This window comes from Leptodactylus fuscus, chromosome 2 (assembly GCF_031893055.1).
Source record: "Leptodactylus fuscus isolate aLepFus1 chromosome 2, aLepFus1.hap2, whole genome shotgun sequence".
In the NCBI taxonomy this organism is placed as follows: domain Eukaryota; kingdom Metazoa; phylum Chordata; class Amphibia; order Anura; family Leptodactylidae; genus Leptodactylus; species Leptodactylus fuscus.
Genome location: NC_134266.1, coordinates 44944774 through 44966169, shown reverse-complemented (window position 1 = coordinate 44966169; position 21396 = coordinate 44944774). Strand labels below are relative to the sequence as shown.

Here is a 21396-nt window from a genome sequence, read left to right as displayed (position 1 = left end):
TGTGTAATTAACAGCACCTGTTACTTACCTGAAGCACCTAACAGGTGGTGGCAATAACTAAATCACACTTGCAGCCAGTTGAAATGGATTAAAGTTGACTCAACCTCTGTCCTGTGTCCTTGTGTGTACCACATTGAGCATGGAGAAAAGAAAGAAGACCAAAGAACTGCCTGAGAACTTGAGAAGCAAAATTGTGAGGAAGCATGAGCAATCTCAAGGCTACAAGTCCATCTCCAAAGACCTGAATGTTCCTGTGTCTACCGTGCGCAGTGTCATCAAGAAGTTTAAAGCCCATGGCACTGTGGCTAACCTCCCTAGATGTGGATGGAAAAGAAAAACTGACGAGAGATTTCAACGCAAGATTGTGCAGATGGTGGATAAAGAACCTCGACTAACATCCAAACAAGTTCAAGCTGCCCTGCAGTCCGAGGGTACAACAGTGTCAATGATCTCTTGATGGCAGTTTGGAGAAGGCCCCCTTCACATCTCAGGGACCTGGAGCAGTTTGCCAAAGAAAAATGGTCTAAGATTCCAGCAGAGCATTGTAAGAAACTCATTGCTGGTTACCGGAAGCGGTTGTTCGCAGTTATTTTGTCTAAAGGTTGTGCTACCAAGTATTAGGCTGAGGGGGCCAATACTTTTGTCCGGCCCATTTTTGGAGTTTTGTGTAAAATGATCAATGATTTGACTTTTTTTTTTTCATTCTCTTTTGTGTTTTTTTCATTGCAAGCAAAATAAATGAAGATATTAATACCAAAGAGTTTGTGCTTGCAATCATTTTCTGGAAGAAACGGAGTATTATCTGACAGAACTGCAGGGGTGCCAATACTTTTGGCCAACACTGTGTATGTTACTATTATAGGCACTGCGGTCTAGTAGGGATCACTGTGAATGGAAGAACAATGGAAATGATAGGTAGGGGATTGGAGGGCCAAGGAAAAGACATAGGTGGAGGCTGAAAAAATCCTAAAGTGATCATGTCTGGAAGACTTTGGTGACTCTGGTGATCACGGTGTAGTGCAGAGGACCCTCACAGACTTAGAGACATTCACAATGACATTCAGCTCGGTATATTGCACACTCTTTTATTAATACAATATATCACTTGATAAACAAAGAAAAATAATTAACATTTCCTGAGAGCAGTTCTTGACGTAAACCTTATTTCTTTTTATAGCAGAATAGATTTTACAATATATAGATTTATTCAGTACAAATGAACAGTTCTTGGTAATCCATAAGATCAAGGTTATTGGGACATGATAGTGTGCCCGTACAGCAGAGTGTAAGGCAGGAGTAACCTATTACTAATAACACTCCTCACATTACTAATCTCCTCACAATAGAAAATAGAAATATTGTATTTACATAAAATATATATGAAATGTGTTATAGCTAGTGCAGGGCCTGTACAGACAGCGCATGTCTTCTATCTTTGGCATCCTTTGACTTCAGGTGTCACGCACCGACTGCCCTGCACTAAGCATAACACAATGCATCAGTTGCCCCGGAGTGTTCCTTTAATGTACTGAAGAGTGCAAACGTGCAGTAACCTATTGCAACCAGACCAATGCTAAGGTATACACACAAATAAATAATAACCAGGATACGGCATACAGTACACATTGGTATAGTATTCTTGTATTAAAAACATGGTCAGAGATGGTTAGGGTTAAATTTTTGGCATTTTTTACTGAAAATTGATTCCAAACATCAATAAAAATAATAAAAAAAGCCCCTCCCCCCATGTCTTTTGTTTAACATATATGCAAATAAGCTTGCCTTTCTAGTGCCGCCTATTGCATAGCTACCCTTAGGCTACAGCCCAATGTGGCTAAAACCGTGGCCTTTTACAGTCACTACAAAATGGATGGGATTCTTGCAAAAAAAATATACACAACGTTTTCCAAAACCGCTGTGATTTCGGAAATCGCAGTATGTCGATTACACCAACGAAAATGTGCTGCACGAAAAACTGTGATGTGTTTCCATCCAAAAACATTAAACAGTGTCATATAGGCACGAACATGAAAATATAAATGAAGCATTTTATCTAATAGGCTCTCAATTTTTGTTTTAAAAGCTAAAATAATTCACAATTTACAATTCTGTAAGATACATCACTTTATATACATATGACATAACTGCAAATACATAGCAGTCTTATGGAATGTATGTAGAAGATGGTTTATCTAGGCCCTGGTCCTTGTATAGGTCCTGGTTCTTGTATAAGCCCTGGTCCTTGTATAAGCCCTGGTCCTTGTATAGGTCCTGGTCCTTGTATAAGCCCTAGTCCTTGTATAAGCCCCGGTCCTTGTATAAGCCCTGGCCCTTTTATAGGTCCTGGTCCTTGTATAAGCCCTAGTCCTTGTATAGGTCCTGGTCCAGTTTCTATTTATAAATAAAGCTCCATTCACATTTATTTTTTACATCTGTTTAACAGATATGTTTAACAAAAGCAAAAAATAAAACATGCAAACAGTGGATGCAAACAGATAGCCATCCATTTACATAGTGCAACAGATCAGTTTCTGTCCGTGTGTGTACTGAGTTTTTGTGTCCATAAAAAAAGTGGGCAGAAATGGATCCGTTTTTATTTTTTAACATTCATCTCTATGTAAACAGATGGCCATCCATTTCTTCCATCCATTAAACGGATCTGCTAAACGGATGCAAAAAATGTGATGTGAATGGGTCCTAAGGCTGCTTTTACATGGGGGAGTGTCCAGGTGTTAAGGCCATAGTATAATCTCTAAAATAACTTACAATGTGCATGACAATAATATTATGTGCAATGATTTTCTGTTTTAGGGGAAGTGGAAAATAATATATATATATATACTGTATATGGTCTACTAAAAGTACAGTACATGTGAGGTACAAACAGTACTAATATGGAGCATACACATACTAGTACATTGTGATGGGAAACAAAGCACCCTGCACTTGCCGATGAGTATGGCAACCATCCCAAGTTATTGTCAGTCATATTGCTCATATGCAATGTATACGGAGCCTACGTAACCTTTTATAGCCCTCATATTGGTTTTCTGGCCTCCTCTAGGATTTCCCTTGATCGTGACATACTTTTCTCATACAATTATTGTAGTGACTACTTCACTCTCACCCTTCAGCCTCATGTATGTGGCCATATTCCTATGTACTGCTACAAAGCCATAAGAGAGTCCCCATAAAGATGGATAATGTACCTTGAAATAGTTGTCGGAATATATAATTCTCAGCAAGGAGGCCAGTGAAGGTGAACAATAAAACAGAAAACATTCTTACCTGTCCCCTGTCTCCCCTGCAGCTGTCCGGTCCGGCTGTTCGCTCATATACATCACCTGTGAGGTCCCGTGTCCTTTACTTAGGCCACAGATTGGCCTCAGCTCAGTGGTCATGTGAGGTGAGGACTTCTACCGGAAGAAGCTCCAGGAGCAGCAGGACCAGGCCGCGGTGGGAGACACCAGAGCACCAGGGACAGGTAAGGTTTCTTTTCTTTTGGGGGAGGGGGGGGGGGGGTTCACCTTCTCCAGACTCCTTAGTAACACTTTTAATTTAGAAAATTGTGGCACGGTATTTTTTATGAGGTGAAACCACCTAGAACATTTCTGAAACCTCATGAAACCTTCTCCACTATGTATCATATCCATGTAAGTGATCAGGTATGTGATCAGGTGAATGGCAAGTAGTATAAGAAAAGCTTCTCAGACAGTAGTTACAGGATATTAAATAATAACATATTATATGGGCACCTTAATTTAGGATCACACCTAATAACAATGTATGACTGAGCCACAGACTCCATTATTTTCAATGGAATGTTTTTCATGTAATAAGACTCCACTTAAAAATAATGGAGACAGTGGCTCAGCCAGTTGAGTTGCTGCCTCCTCTACATCATCATCAATGTGTGATTCTGGGTTCAAAACCCATCTAATGAAAATAGTGATGATGTCACAGCACAGAGAATGAGACTGCAGACGATGAAAGTGAAATTTGCTTGGGAGAGGGACCTGGAAACCGGAAGACTCCCAGGAAAGCTGGGTGAGTTGACATATCAGTGTAAATAGACTACACTTGGTTGCCATATGTATATTTTCTTCTAAAAGAGAAGTATAGAAATTAACAGAAAAACCTTCATTTGCCTCTATATGAAACTTAAAGCATACAGAGGTGCAGTACAGGCTCCGTGTACCTCTATGGCAGCCCTATTACAGCTCCATACAAAACAGAGCTATCACATGTCCAAGTGCATGAGTGCTAAACTATTCAGTGTGACAACCTTACTACCATGGATGGTAATGGGCAGGGCAGGTCTTGCAGAGTGAATAAAACAGTATATTTTGGATCACTGTATATAGCGTATGTATCTATAGTGTTATACAGTACATGAGATATGGTCCAAAATTTTGAAACAATAAGGCTGCTGGCCGGCGTTACTATATATCATCCTCCGAGTCTTGATCTCCCTGCCGTGACTTCAGTAATTCCATCTCCATAGCCTGTGCAGATTTCAACTTTTTATTAACAACCCTGAAAAAAAAATATCATCATAGTTTATAACAGGGAAAACAACAATGTAAAATAGAAATCTATCTGAATACTAAAATCCATTCATTTATAATAGTAAGCACTGGGATCAGACATTTAGGGAAGCTAAGAAGCCGTAAGCTTCCGGTATCGCTCCTGTGGTGTACTGTTAGGATCCGGCCATATTGGAGGTCACTGCACCATAACTAACTATAGTGCAGAGAGTGCCATTCACACAGCCGAGTTTAATCCCGGAAATACGGCACGGACACAGGCCACAAGACTCGGTCACGTGAATACAGCTTCAATAGAGGGACAGGTAGCTGCCGGCCTCAGTATTAAACTGTATCTGCACCCCGAGGACATGAATACATCTATATGTGATGCCTGTATGATGCACTACCCTAAACATCCAGGCGGTGTGCCCCAGATGCCCATCACTAGCCACCACAGGTTTACTTGATACTATCATAGTTGTTCGCTATTACAGATCCTGTCACAATCTTTAATAAGAAAAACAATAATATTCTGTAGATTCTGGGCTCAAAGCAGTTTAGGGGTCCTGTATTACGGATTTGTACAACTTCAGTGCAGCCATGTAAAATATAAAGCACATTTATGCTGCTCTGACACAATAGTGCGAATGGCGAGAGTCGTGTTGTTATGGCTTGGATCTCATCTGTTGCATAATCCAAGCTGAGCCCAACCTTATTAATTTAATGATCTGTTCACATGGGATGGTAAATCTTCTGCTGATGTCCCCCAGGAAACGGCTTCTAGTACTTGATAATTAGATTGTGACTCCAGGTGACAGATCTGCTGAATACATCTGAATACTTAGAATAATTGCTGTATTTTTGTACTACTTCTGCCCTGCACGCTCCTCTCCTGTGTAACGGCTGTCTGCTTCTATTGGTTTCCATTACAAAGCTATGAGGGCTTTGCGAAACCTCTGACCTCTGATAAAGGGTTGTTATACATGAAAAGTAAATCCGTGGACCTATCTGTCAGGTTCCTCGCTGTATAGCAAGCCTCTGACACAAACAGCATTGCCAAAATCCTGCAGAATAAATTACTTTCTATTAAAATGTAGCTAACCTTTAGCCTAAAGCCATAGTGCAGCGTGTATATAACGTTACACCTCACCTTTATATGACTTGTGTTCTGCATTTTAGCAGGTTTCCCCCACCACAAGCTATCTCTAGGTCTTCCTGAGCTGTTGGTTAGGGACTAGTTGCTGTGATGTCTCCCATAGAGAACACATAAAAGTAGAGCGGAATATAGTCTATGACCTTCCCTCTTACTCAGTGCTTCGATCAGTTCACACAACCGCCTTTTTAACGGTCCCTGTGACCCATCCATTAGGTAACAGAACGCGTTTTTTCTCCAGCTGTTTTCACGTGTCCTTCAATAATCTTGAGTCTGCGAGGAATCATTTGTGAAGACAGACTACCCTCAGGTATACACATATTAAACAAATTTTTCACAGCTGCGCACCCATTGTGTGAATATACTACTGCTTATACTGCAGCTGAGTCACATAGGACATGATAGAGAAGTTCTGATCTATACTGATAGGAATAAAGCACTTGGGGGGAGACAGGAACTTCCTATTTAATTCTTACAATCCCTTCTGCGCCTCTGTCTCTCCTTTCTCATTCATCTCCGGTTCCCTTCCCTTTCCACAGACTACTATGTAGTCTGATACCTCTATGACGTTCTGTCTGTCTTGTTCTAGTAAGACAGCATTCAGCAAATATTTCAGAGTGAAAGTCAGTTTAGCAAGAAAAGAGTCAGATAAGTAGAGAAAGAGGCATTTTTCTCTAACAAGATATATTACAAAGTTTCTTATATCCACTTGTACTATTAATGTATTCTAAGTTTGCTGTGGTCACCCAGCAAGAGCTCAGCTGGTGGGTTGGAGCTCAGTCAAAAAGGCATAGATTATCTTTCCTGATATTTTATGGAAGCTGGTGTCTTCTGCAGTACACTGCCTCACAGTCACTGACTGGTTTGTGGGAATAAAGGGGAGGCAAAAATAGATGTTTCCTAACACACTATGAATAGAGAAAGGGAAATGAGGTGAGGTTGGTGAGGTTACTGTATATACAGGTTGGATAGGCTACTGTATATACAGTGATACACAACGGCCTGTGAATCACCACTAAGAAGGTCAGGGGAAGAGTCGGATTGTTCCCCTTATGGATACATTGCATTCTTAGTATTATATGTATGTGCTGTGATATAAACCTTTCATACTGTAGTTGCCAGTGAACTGCATACATATCAGTGCCCTAATATGTAAGGAAATACCAAATGGTGAAAAATCGATGTCATGTGGCTGCACTCTGGCTACAACTTAGCATCCATGTTATGGCCACAACACCTGTCTGTGGTTCTAGTGAAACAAACTCAGATCACCTGCGGTTAATGTTATAGTAATATAATATAGTAAGGTTCTAGTAATATAATATACCGTATATACTCGAGTATAAGCTGAATTTTTCAGCACAGTTCTTGTGCTGAAAAAGCCCCCCTCGGCTTATACTCTAGTCAAGCAAAAAATGGGGAGGGGAGGGGGGTGTATGACCAGTCGCAATAGTAATGTATAGAATCTCCCATAAAATAGTGAAAAAAAAGAAGCTTAAAAAAAAAATAAAGTAAATAAAATTTCTAAATCCCTCCTTTCCCTAGAATACATATAAAAGTAGAAAATGACTGTGACACACATACACATTAGGTATCCCTGTGTCTGACAGTGCCCGGTCTACTGAATATAGGGGATCTGCAGTGCTCCTGTTCCATCAGGAAGGGGTTAATAGGAGCACTGCAGATCCCCTATAGTCAGCCAGGCTGAATTCCAAGTGGGGGAAAAAAAACTCAGCCCTCAAGCTCAAGGAAGGGGCAGACAGACAACCAAAACACCCCCTCCCCTTCCCCAGCACCTACTGCACCCAAAAACTCCGACCATTTTAATTTTTGAAATTTTCCAGTAGCTGCTGCTTTTCCCCCCTCGGCTTATACTGGAGTCAATAAGTTTTCCCAGTTTTTTGTGGTAAAATTAGGGGCCTCGGCTTATACTCGAGTATATACGGTAGTAAGGGTATAGTAATATAATATAGTAAGGTTATATAATATAATATAGTAAGGTTATAGTAATATAATATAGTAAGGTTATATAATATAATATAGTAAGGTTATATAATATAATATAGTAAGGTTATAGTAATATAATATAGTAAGGTTATATAATATAATATAGTAAGGGTATAGTAATATAATATAGTAAGGTTATATAATATAATATAGTAAGGTTATAGTAATATAATATAGTAAGGTTATATAACATAATATAGTAAGGTTATAGCACCATAACCTTATTAGCCTGAACTAGGATACTGGATGTCCATGTTGCAGCCACGTGAAACCTTCAATTATTCCCTGCTTTTAGAAATTTGATAAAACATACATTTCTAGCATACTGTATCTTTATCCTTAATATAAGGGAACACAGTATTACATACCACATTATAATGCCATAATTCACACCAACAATCAAGAGTGCAAAGGCGTAGTGCCAACAGTAGCACATTGTAATGAACATGACATTGCCGTGGTCATGCTGGTTCCACTCTGCTCCACCTCCGGGGGGAAACAGCACAAATCCAATCTGCAAGGAATTCAGAAAGTACTTTGTTATTTAAGCAGAACATAGCTTTATACTTATCCACATTGGCCACCATGGAAACTATATACGTTTATTCACATAATGCTCCATTACACGGTGGCCGGAGGCCTTCCCACCAGGAGGGAGATGGATGGAGGAATGTAGATGTGCCATAAATGCTTCATACGGGAATTTATATGGTATACAGTATTATTTTACATTGGTCCACTGTAGCAATCTATCAGCTAGGAATGTATTGTCTTGTGAAGCCACTTCTACATTGACAGTTCATAAGATCCCTATGAAGACGGAGCTTTACATTACAGATGGGGCATATTCCATATGGAAAACAAAGAAATAACATTTTTATGCTTGAAGTGTTTTGCTTCACTTTGTCATAGTTTAATATAGGTTAGTGCAAATTCAACTGTGACCACAAGAGGGCAGCAGAGCTCTACATCCTTGGACATACAAGTTCAGGCTTTTGCCCACAAATCAGAATATTTATAAAAAATACTGTATATTAATATTATAATTACATTGTTATATGTAAGTTTAATAAATAAACTAGGATTATTGATCATTCAGTTACTTGCTGCAGGTATAGCAGCATAACCCATATTCATGTATACACGGTACCATGGAGAATGCAAACTCCAACCAGAAATACGCTGCACATCCGTGTATTGAATCCAGAATCTGAGCAGTTACACAGGTATCTGGTTCTCTTTAGATGGAGGCAGTGCCAGCACTTATATCGTATCCAGAAACACTTATATCCTATACACAAGTTTTAAAAGGGAATATAGCAAACATTTTTTTTAACCAAGTTTTTATGTTAAAAAACATATATTTTTTTAAAAAAAATTGTTTACATATTTGTTATTTTCCATATTACTCTCTACATTTGAAGAGGACCTTTCATGTCCTCGGGCACACTTGGTTTTATATACTGCTAGAAAGCCGACAGTGCACTGAATTCAGCACGCTGTCGGCTTTCCCGTTATCCTGTGTTGTATCCTGGGGGAAGAGCTATCAGTGCTGTTACTGTAGCTCTTCAGAAAATCTATTCTTGTGCTAACTTTAGATGTCTTCTCCGCGCCGCCGTTCGGTAGAAATCCCGCTTTTCTTCGGTATGTAAATGAGTTCTCTCGCAGCACTGGGGGTGGTCCCCAGCGCTCAAACAGCACTGGGGGCGTCCCCAATGCTGCAAGAGAAATCTCCAGCACCACTTCCATCTTTGTCTGGAACAGCCGCTCCCTGTGTCTTCTTCCGGCTCTGGGGTCAAACTTCTACGCATGCGCAGTCAACTCTGTCATCGGGCCTTGGGCAGAGCTGGCTGCACATGCCCACGGCCATTTTTTTGTGGCCGCTTATGCGAGCGTACTTCACATGTGCAGTACGCTCCTGTAGTTCAACGGAGTACAGAGCGTAAGCGGCCACAATAAAATGGCCGCGGGCATGTGCAATCGGCACTGCCCGAGGCCCGATGGCAGAGTCGACTGCGCATGCGTAGCAGTTTGACCCCAGCACCAAAAGAAGACGCAGGGAGAGGCTGTTCCAGATGAATATGGAGGCATAGCTGGAGAGTTCTCTTGCGGCATTGGGGACGCCCCCAGTGCTGTTTGAGCGATGGAGACCGTCCCCAGTGCTACAAGAGAAGTCATTTGCATACCGAAGAAAACTGGGATTTCTACCGAACGGCGGCGCGGAGAAGACATCTAAAGGTAGGAGACAAATAGCCTTTCTTAAGGCTATTCCTACGTGGCAGTCAGAAAAAATTGCATTTTAATGATAGGATCCCTTTAAAACTACTCTGCAACCAAAAGGGACAAAAAATGATATGCAGCTGAGACCTATAATATTCAGTGTTATTAAGGCATTGTTTTTGGCACTGTCTGGCCATAATATTATGCCACTTCAACTTCTAGCTAAATGAAATTCTACATAATTGTTATGTTCCATGCCAGAAACTAGTGCTAGGCCAGATGTGCCCCTAGTGCCAGCTGTCAGATTAAAGGCTATGGACATCTTTGAATCTCCTTTGATCAACCTGGATTTTACCATCCACCAACATAATAAGCTGCTTGCAGGGGTTTCAGAGGTGGGCTAGAAGCTGCAGGGGGTGAATCTACAAAGGGTTCATGAGACAACCTCTTAGAATACTTCAATATCAAACGGAGCATTTGCCTGTATATTCAAATAAAAGCAGAGATTTCAGAACATCAGGGTCTTCACTTACCTGCCAGAACCAGCTGCCTTGTAAGATACACACGCTTGACCTGAACAATTCAAGTATAATGTTACCCCGGAAGAAGACCTCCAGAAAAGTGCACAGAGCTCCCCCAAAAACTGCAAATAGGAGGAGTGTGTGAATGTGTAAATCTAGGTCTGGTCTGCCGTGAACGTGGTAATAAAATAGGAATCCTGAAATAAGAATAACAAAGAACATTTCACTAACATTACTGTATGTGCAAATTTGCCAAATCCCCCATATGCCCTACATACTCACCTCTCCTTGGTACACCTCAGAGAGCCACCACAAACAACCCTCTGGAACCCCTAGACATCAGGGCGCTGTCTGCAGTGGTCCCCAGGGGTGGAGAGGTGAGTACCTGAACATCTGGTCTGTAAAGGGGTAGTTTGGTGGTCTGGAAAAGAATCTAAAAAAAGGGGCATGGGGATTTGTCTGGGATCTGTAAATGAGGTGTCTGGGTCTGTATTTTAGGGGTATCTAGTCTGGATTCATATTAAGGGGTTCTACTCCGAAGTCTGTCTTTCTTTAGGGGGATCTTTTTCAGGTGGTAATGTTGAGGTCTATATTTATTTTTAAGATGGTTCGCTCTAGGGTATGTCATTTTTAGATTATCTGGTATGGTATCTGCATTTTTATGGTCTGTATGTTTAGCAACCTGGTTTGGTTTTGCTTTGGGTTTTCTAGGGTTGTCTGGTAGAATCTTTATTTATGGACCTGTATTAGTTCAGGAGGCCTGTATGTATTTAGGGGGCCGGGTGTGGGGCCTGTGTTTATTCTGCAGTTGCTGAAGGGGGTACAAATTGCGATTCAAGTGTCGTATATTAGAGGCGTTTCCAGATGTCACCTCTAAAAAGTTGTCAAGTAGGAAGCAGAATGTAAATATCACTGCAATATAAACGTAGTGAATACCTTCCACAAAGATGGCGATTGCAAGCATCAGTCTGTCCATAGCTACAGGTACGGCTTTGGTGGTGTGAGTGATGATGTCAACCACGCCTGAGATCCCATAGAAGAAATACATGGTGGAGTGCTGCCAGTTCATGAGATGGCTCCACTGCTTCTCCTCATGGTTGTATAGTCTGAGATGAGGTCCGTCTGGCACAAACTGTTCTGCTAAGATTCCTGGAAGGAACAAGGATTAGGCTAATTAGGAGTAAAACAGCAGACGTAACGTTATAGCCTCCGACCCCAGCTTGGCAGCCATGGTCAGACAGAAGCAGTAAAGATCTTGTAATGCACAAAAAAACAAGTGATTGAATTCCTATAAAAGTAAATATATAACAAACTATACATCAGATTAAAGGTGTTGTCCCCCCCCCCCCTATTTTCTAAATTACTTGGTTTACCAAATATCTATAGGTGCCTGAATTAGTTAGGATGAGCTAATAGTGGGCGGGCTAGCTATGGGAAACAGGGAGGGGGAAGGAGTGAGAGGAAGGGGGAGGGAGGGAGTGAGAAGGGAAGTGGTGTGAGCCACTTCTGAATGAAGTGCAAGTCATCATGGAAGTTGTAGGAAAACAGAATAAGAGGCTACCCATGTAAACCAATGCAGAATTTAATATTATACAATAATAAAAATTGTATAAAATAATTCAGAATAATTAATGATTTTATTTGGAAGCGAGAATCCACTACCTTTTTGTCACACCAACCAAAATTGGTCCTGACTCCAAGTCCACAACCCTATATGCCATTCAGAGACTGGCATAGATTTCAGGTATAAGTCACACCGGTTTTTGGGAGTTATTAAAGTAAATTTGTCAGAACAAACCATCCCCAACAACTCCCCCCATTGTGTCTGCAATGTATAAATCCAGCCAAGCATAAAATGGCTGGAAATCTGTCCTTGGAACACTGACAACCATTATTGTATAAGTACAAATGGTCAACCTGACACATAAAATGTCCTTATGTAGAAACCAGGCAGAGGAAACACAATAGAAGCGCTTACCTATTAAAGCAAAGATTGCCTTCACCGCTCCTTCTATGATTTCCACACGCTGAAATCCAATCTTTGAGCCAAAGAAACAAACCTTCTTATTTTTCCTGCAGGCATACTTCAGCGGGTACTTCACCGACCACCAAAGACCAAATATGAGGAAGAAGCTCCCCGGCAGGGCATGTCCTTTAAAATTGGCCATTGTTCTCTCTGGTGTTCATAAAGAAATAAAGAATGTGATTAAATATTGTGTCCACAACGTCTTGTTGGCTTTTAATGAATGGCATTACATGCTATAATTTAGTTTATCATCATTCTCCATCCAGGATTTTTATTAGGATCTGCGTAAGAGGCTCCGACGTAGATGTGAACCTAGTCTTACCCAATAGTGATCAATTCACATTATATATAGTGGGTGTATTCATGTACCAAAATGTATAACCTTAAACTTACCTAAATTTAACCTAAAATCAGCAATAAAGAGGTTATTTAGCTTACAAATATTATTTGCAAATACTCCCACAACAGTACTATATCCTCACTGATCTCTTGTGCTGCCTTTGCTTGGCTTGATTTTACTTGCTGCTCCTTGTATCCCAGTTATTTACATGCAATGTGACAAACTACAATTCCCATGATTCATCTGCCTGCTCTCACTCTCTGTGTACCCCTCCCTTTTCCACTCTCCCCTGCAAAAAAATCAAGTAACAAATCACTCCTACATCTGAGGTCACATGATGCTGTGATATTTCGCATGCAAGCTCATTCTCTCCCTTCCCCTTGTGGGCAGAAAACCCAGAGACTGAGGGCAGGAAGATGAATCATGGGAAATGTAGTTTGTATGTAAATAACAATAATGAAAGGTAAACTCTGGTACTCTCAAATGCTTTTGTGAATAACACTTATTGTATTATATCCAGGCATGAAACATTTTGTCTCAGAGAGACCTTCATCAGTTATTGGATACCAAAACGAATTATGGGAGCCAAACCATGTGCATAGAAGTAAGAGGGTAATATGGCCAAAGGCCCAGGGGAAGTTTACAGCTTTGAAAAATAGTAAAGTTGTCCCGTCTCTCCCCTCTGTACAGTGGCTGCTGAGAACAGCTGATGGGGGGGGGTCCTCAGGTGTCAAACCTACAAGTTTGACCGCCTGCGCCGAAAGGAAACGTGTAAAGATGACGTTCCTGAAGAAGATGGAGGCGTCGCTGGAGAGTTCTCTCGCAGCATTGTGGACGCCCCCAGTGCTGCGAGAGAACTCATTTGCATACCGACAAAAACCGGGATTTCATGCAAACGGCGACACGGAAAAGACATCGAAAGATAGGAAAAGAATAGCCTTTTCTTAAGGCTATTCTGACTTGTTAGTGAGAAAAAAAATGTGTTTGAATGATAGGATCCCTTTAATGCCTCAACAACTGAGGCAGAAATCAGGAAGCAGAAAAAAGTGTGTTAACTCCAGCTATGTGACCTTGCTTATAGCTCTATAGGATTGTTCTGGTGATAATATGCCTTTAAAGCCCTTTGACCAAAGTGAATAAATCAGCTGAATAAGCGTTGATAGGAAATGGACAGTGTCCTGTATAAAAGGTCCTATAATCAGAAAACAAACAAGAACACTCACTTATCTGCTTATAGCACCTTTTATGAGGACTGAAAATAGATATGCAAAGCTGTGTGCCGTTCCCCCAGCGTCACCGCTATACAGGTATAAGAGTGACTGGTCCCCTCTTTGTTCATTGCTATAGCTTGCAGTGCCTGGAGGCTGCAGGGTCAGCTGGTCTGTGCAGGTTCCAATGTTGGCCCCCAACAGATCCGATACTGATGAGCTATCACTAGTAAAAACGTCCCGCAGCAGGGTCAGCAGCCCTTAGCACTCTTGCTGTTATGAAACTATAACCCCCAGGCATGCTATAATCACTTTTATCCATGCTGGGAGTTGTAGTTTCACAACAGCTGGAGTGGCTAAGGTTGGTGACCCCGGGTCTAGGACTACCATAGCTCAACCACAAGGAGGTAGACCAATGGTAGTGGATTCACCAATGCATGGTGCCTACAAATCGCCAATGTTACATTACGTCACTCACTGGAGAGTCTGAAGTTCCCTCTGCTGAGCGTAGCGACGTCTCCTGTTCTCAGAGCTTTATATTTCCTCCTCATATATCGAGGACTTTGTACATAAGCGATCGTGGAGGGCGGCGCTGTACTGTAGTCAATACAGGAAGTCTATGCGCTGCTTTCTTTCTCTAATCCTTATAAATTGCCTTCAAACACAGAGATCAAAGAGAAGCCGACAAATCCGCAGGAATATTCATCAGTAACTCATGAAAGCCAAAAGAGAAGGAAATGAGGCCGGAGCTCTAGAAATAAGGCTGCGCTGAAAATGGAAATGTGGGCTTAAAGGGACTGTCTAGTTTAGACATCTCACTTTCCTATTAGGATATTCTAGATTAAGGGTGCATTCACATGGAGTAACGAGCCGCGTGACCTGGCACGTATACGCCGTGTGAGATTTTGAGCGCCGTATTCGCTCCCATAGATTTCAATGGGAGTTAGTCTTGTATACGCTGCGCTATTTTGCGGCCGCAAAATAGCGCAGCGTATACGATCCAGGCTCCGACTGAAATCAATGGGAGCATATACGGCGCTCAAAATCTCACACGGCGTATACGTGCCACATCACGCGGCATGTTACTCCGTGTGAACTCCCCCTTGATTCATGCGGGCAGTGTGCTGCAAGCACACGGACCCCATTATAGTCTATGGGGTCCATGTGCTTTTACTGCACAGTGCTTGCAATTGCGTTTGGTATTCCGTTCAGTGGTCTGTATGCGGACTCTCCCCGGACGGAATACAAAAGCAGATGTGAACAGGGCATAAGAGGATGGGTTCTTTGGTGGAGGGCAGCGCATCTCCCGCGCAACAGCCAAAGTTCAGAACTCGTTGCCACAGCCTGCGATCTTACAAACTAGGGCTTACATTCATATGTCATATATCAACTATTTGCCACTGAAGAGATACAGAACTATATTGTACTCTGAAATGCTTCAGCCTCTTAGGGGTAAGTGTGATAAAAAGATCCGACCAGGGGGAGAAGCGACTGCTTAGTGGCCCCCTCCAGCTTTTCCTTGCCCAGATTTCCTCAGAGTACATGTAGGTGTGTGGGTATTGGACACATATAAGAGGATGCATTGTGAAAACGTTTCAATGTATCACAAACTCTGTTTTCCGGTTACTTTACATTCCTTCAATATTTCCGACTTTCGCCTTGTTTATTTGCAGAGCGTTTCATGTACAAGGCACATTCGAAACTTAATACTGTTCCTTGGCTTTACTCTGGTTGTTTGTGTATGTCAGACTCTGCCAGAAATGATGCACAAAGCTTAATATGGGAAACATTATGCTTGTGTTACTGGCACTACCAACCATATCTCCCTACTCTTTATACCAATTGAGGCTCAGTCTCATATATAGGGCCTTTCACTGATTCTTCACTCGTCTGTCATAAAGGAACATCAGAGATAAACTGATGCCAGAGCTCACCCCGTGCTTTCCTATGAGAGTAGTTTTTACATCAGTTGTAACACTTGCTCATTTTGGAGGGACGCATGTAAGGTGATTAAAACAGTCCAAAAGGTATTGCCTTCTGGTTTTATGGGATTTCCTTCCAGGGATCGTTGGTATAATCCGCAGAAATCATAAAGTCATGTCTAGGCATGAGCGATCGTGTTCGGAAAAGAATGGATTTCGATCGTCGATCAAGAAAATTTCACGATCGCGATCGGAATTCCGAACCCGATCTCCTTAGGTGGGATCGAGATCGGTGATTATTTGCTACTGGCCAAGCATTGTGGGAAAAGCTAACAATGTTAGCCTTCATACTGAGTATACACTCCGCTCATTCTGAGCAGAGTGTATACTCAGTGTGAAGGCTCTGCTGCGGTTCCATAGGAATGAATGGAAGCAGCCGGCACACAGCCTTAACCCCCTGCGCGTCGGCTGCATCCATTTATTCTAATGGGAGACTAGCTAACATCTCTAGTAGCTACTTACCTGCAGAGATGGCTGGTCCGGTGCCCGGTGTTCTCCTTCTTCTTCGCCTCGCTGCCCCTGCCTCCCAGGTTAGTGTTAAAAAGCTAGGAAGAAGGCGGGGCTTGTGGCTTAGGAGAGTGTGGGCGGGTACTGGGAGGGGAAATGTCACGTCTCGCCGCCTTGTATCCACCCACACTCTCTTAACCTGGGAGGCAGGGGGCAGCGAGGCGAAGAAGAATGAGAACACCGGGCACCGGACCAGCCATCTCTGCAGGTAAGTGGACACCAGGGGGGACTAAGTAGCCAGAGGATTAAAAAAAATCCTCTGGCTACTTAGTGATTAAAAAAAAAAATCACTACACAGCGTGGATTCTAACAATTAAAGCGTTCAATTGTTAGATTCCATGCTGTACAGTGAATAGGATTGTTTTTAAAATCCGATCTCTGATTAATAAAAAAAATCCCATTGACTTGCATTGGGATTGGAATTGGGATCAAGATCGGGTTCGAATGAAAAATAATCGGAAATCGGATTTCAAAATCGATCCTGAAAAGTCAAGATCGGCTCAACCCTAGTCATGTCACATTGTAACAATACTCCCCTTCAGGCTGAAGCCCACCTTGCAGAAACGCAGCTTTTTTTGCTGCAGATTTTGTTGCGGTTTTTTGAGCCAAAGCCAGAAATGGATTAAGCAGTGGGGCAAAGTAAAGGGTCTGTTCCCACGATGTAACGAGGCGCTGATTCTGACACGTAAACTCGTGTCAGAGTCAGCGCTGCAACACAGAATCCCACTGACTTCAATGGGTTCCGTTTAGCACGCGTAATACATTGAAATCAATGGGCTAAAAAGCCTCCCACGAGGTTATGTGACAGAATCAGCGCCGCGTTACATCGTGGGAATGGACCCTTAGAAGCTTCCTATATATATCCCATTCCTTTTGTAGCCATTCTTGCTTTGGCTCAAAAAACTGCAATAAAATCTGCAACAAAAAAAGCTGTGTTTCCGCAACGTGGGGCCTCAGCTTTAGGCCGGAAACGCCGCGATTTGGCCACGGCGGAAAAACCGCGGGAAAAATCGCAGAGCTGTACAGTACTTGCCAAGTGGTTGGGATTCATGCGAATCCCATGCCCACTTTGCGGAAAAAAATGACAGCACGGACACACTGCGATTTTCAAAACCGATGCGGTTTTGAAAACCGCAGCATGTCAATTATATCTTCGGAAACGCCGGTGGCTTTCCCATAAATATAATTGTAACAGAAAGTCCATGGAGGAAAACTCTGTGAACTTTCTGTTCAAAGTGCTGCAGGAACAACCGCAATGTGTTCATGCCGTGGTTGTTTCCGCAGCGCTTTGGCAAGGCGGTTCCGGCCTGTGGGGGCCTTAGGGTATGTTCACATAGCGTAATCGAGGAAGATTTTAAGGCAGATTCTTCCTCAAAATCAGCACCAAATTGCAGCTGGAGTCTCCTATTGTTTTCAATAGAGGCAGCGACAGAGGCTTGTAATTCCTTTCTCACAACTGTAAATTGTGATGTTCCCCTTATATTCCTCCTTGTAATGTATGAACAAATTGACAACTGAGTGTTCCCATTTCCCTTGTCAATGAGGTATGTCCCTACACACAGGGATGAAAGTGTCAGACTGTAGGGACATAGATCTAAACACTGCTGTCAAATTACTCATACATTTCCAGGAGGAATAACAGAGGGATGGAACACTTTGAGCACTAAATGACCAGTTTTACTTTTTTGTGGCAATCTTCTGTAAAGTAAATGTCTTTCCACCAGTAGCAAGGAATGTTCCTATAACATGGTGTGGACACCATACTAAGCTATACATGACCTTCCAAATATTCTTCATGAGAAACCTATCATGGATCAATAATCCTTCAGGGAAATAAGCCGATAAATAAAGGTCACCAGATCTGTAAAAACAAAAAAAAAATGTTTTACACGATTCCTTGTAGATTTTGTTTGTTGGTCTGATGACTGTGTCATATATAGAAAGCGACCATCGGCGTCATAGATCCAAATGTCTGTAATTTATGAGCAAAAAAATATATAGTAAAAAATATATATATTTTTTTTACTATTATCTATAAGGATAGTCACTTGAGTGGGACTGAGCTGCAGTAACCTGGCACGACCACTACAAAGTGCACAGCGCTGAGTGCAAAACCGCCATGAAAAATGGACCGCTATACCAATACACCACGATCGTGTGAACATAGCCTTATACCTTTCTGCATCGTCTGTCACATGGAGGTTTCAAGAACATGCTGATCAATATGAGACATGTACCAGGTAGTTCTGGGAGGGGTTGGTGCTTTGCAGTAATCTTACTGCGCCCTCTGCTTTATATCATATCAGGCTGGGAAATAACTTGATTAAGTTAATAGAATCATGAAATGGAGTCCGATCACTGCGGATTCTGATATATTTCGTCCAGGTTTTCCCCTCCTGCCACAATCCATGAGCAGTTTCCTCACTGTAGTCAGGTGGTAGGATGAGGAAGCTGCATCAGATATCCCCGAATCCTCCTCACACTGCAGCTCACTCGGCTTCTTTTATATTGTTTAAGCAAGAACCAGATTAAAATCGAGAATCGCCCATTTCTGGCAAAGTCGACGAATCCTAATACAAAGTTTTTACAAAACAGTACGTGACATAAAACACATCATGTCTCAATATTAGAGGTCGGTGGCCTGGGTCACTCCCTTGGACAATATTGGTGAGAGACCGCTGCTTACCCTGCAGGATACAATGGAAATGTTGTGTGTCGGCCATGTACTGTCTATACACCAAGACAACCAGACCTCTCACCTCCCCCAAAAACAACTTTAACTTCCCAGTGACGTAAAATTCATCCCCATATCTGTCCCCTGTATGTTATACTGCAAGGAAAACAAGTGGCTTTGTGCAGATTCACACTCCGCAGAAACGTATCGTAACTTATTGCTACTTACTGTAAGCCGTATATAGAAATATATGTATTTATATGTATGTAGTGATATGTGTGTATGTGTATGTATCAGTATATATGTATGTAGTGATATATACCGTACGTAGTGATATGTATTTATATGTATATACTTTCCTTCCTAACAAATAGTGACCTGTGTATTTCGTATATACAATGTATACAGTATATACATGGCTACTATGTCCCAGTAGTTGTAGAAAGTTTACACCTAGCAGTCAGTGTACACATCACAGGGAGGGACTGCCAGCATTATGTACGTGACTGAGCTCACTGACTGTGCTGGGAGACACTGGATATACAGTATATATATATATATATATATATATATATATATATATATACTCTGTAGTATATATATATATTTATGTATACACTGGCCACAGTTGTAGCTCTATACTATCTATAAGAACATCTATTACTGAGTGCAAACTGTGCACAGGAGTGTAGATGTGGCTGCAGACAGGAGCTTAGATACACCATTAGATACACTATTAGATACACCATTAGATACACCATTAGATACCCCCTCAGACTGCAGGAGAAGTTCACTCACCCACTTGTGGCCCGGTGTCAGCGCCCTCCACTCTCTGTAATGCAGTTTCCTTGGGCTCTCCGGCTTATACAGATGGAGGCATTGCCTGTAACTGTACAGTAAGTGAACCTCATAGTGACTAGTGATAGGTGGGTTCAGGCGGGGCGGGCGCACACCCGGGGCCTGTGGTAGGGCCGCCCTCATGTCCATCACTCTGGCTGTACCGTCCACGTGTACGGTGCGCGCCCCCTGGTGGCAGGTATTAGGTACTGCAGCCGTACAGACCGAGAGGTTGATGTGGAAAATCTGATGTGCAGTGTGGGAAGGGGCTGGGGGACCTCTGCTGAGGAAATGCGGGATTGTCAATTATTCACAAAAAATAAATGGCTGTACAAAGGCTTTACACACACTTGAGAACACAATCACCTTCTCTCCTCATGGCCCTTCAATATGGCACCATTTGTGGTAATTAAACTTAATATATGGGTATCGAATTTTTATACTGATGACCAATACACGGAATAGATCCTCAGTATGTTATCTGTAGGGGTCCGATACTCAGAACCCGCACAGATCATCTGCATTCCTCCCAACTTTCTAAGGACTGAAAGAGGGACTAAATAATGGGCCTGCAGACGTAAGCCCCGCCCTATTCATGCCACTTTAGCTCCACCCATCCCATCCATGTCCCCATCATCTGCGTTCAGTATTTTGTTCGAGGAGTCCTCATGGGACCCCCCGAATGGAATACCGAGCGCATTGACAAGCGGTGAATAATGAAAGCACATGCATCCTATAGACTATAATGGGGTCCATGTGTTTTCCGCGCAGTCTGCACACGAGTCATGTAGAGTGGAAAGTAAAGTAGTTTTCTCTCCACATCACTCATGTGAACAGCACGTGGAAAACACACGGACCTCATAATAGTCTATGGGGTCCATGAGTTTTCATAAGCTCACCGCTTGTCATTGTGTTCAGTATTCCGTCCCCATGCAGACTCCCCGAACGGAATACTGAACGCAGATGGGAACCAGGCCTAACACGGTATAAAGCTTCCTTGTGGTCCCCACACAGCCCCCTTAGGGGGTCTTCATACGTATGAACTTGCCACTGATTTGGTGACACCCAGAATCTAACTCCCATTGTTTTCAATAGGAGTCAGAGATCGCAGAAGGAAGCTGAAAAAATAATCTTACCACGGATGCCACAGCTGATTTAACCGCAGAGTCCATGGCTCAAGACTCCCTGCTGAATTGGCCCATTCATCAGTATCGGCGTCCCACCACAGGGAGCTGGCAGCCATAAAATGAAGAGGAATGTGAAGTTCACATTAATGTTTGCTCTCCTCCGACAGTCCAGAACAACGGACAACCCTCCAAATAGTAGTCACATAGGGAGCACGAGGGACTCCATACCCTATAATCTGTGTATGCAGGACTTTTTGGGGCCTCT

General features: G+C 42.3%; 1 protein-coding gene across 1 annotated transcript; it reads right to left on the bottom strand.

Moving 5' to 3' along the window:
* Positions 1-1115: 1115 nt before the first annotated feature.
* TMEM45A (transmembrane protein 45A) lies at positions 1116-20373 on the bottom strand. The gene is made up of 6 exons (XM_075263689.1): positions 19966-20373; positions 12409-12606; positions 11367-11579; positions 10443-10627; positions 8058-8203; positions 1116-4536 (listed from the first exon to the last, which is right to left on the bottom strand). The coding sequence occupies exons 2-6, from the start codon at positions 12596-12598 to the stop codon at positions 4443-4445; spliced, it is 828 nt and encodes a 275-aa protein (XP_075119790.1). The 5' UTR covers positions 12599-12606; positions 19966-20373; the 3' UTR covers positions 1116-4442.
* Positions 20374-21396: the final 1023 nt, after the last annotated feature.

Coding starts and splice junctions, on each gene's coding strand:
- TMEM45A (XM_075263689.1), bottom strand. CDS start 12,598: ATGGCCAATTTTAAAGGACATGCCCTGCCGGGGAGCTTCTTCCTCATA. Junction 11,580..12,408: donor GGCAATCTTTGCTTTAATAG/GTAAGCGCTTCT, acceptor TGTTCCTTCCAG/GAATCTTAGCAGAACAGTTT. Junction 8,204..10,442: donor AAGGCAGCTGGTTCTGGCAG/GTAAGTGAAGAC, acceptor AATTCCTTGCAG/ATTGGATTTGTGCTGTTTCC.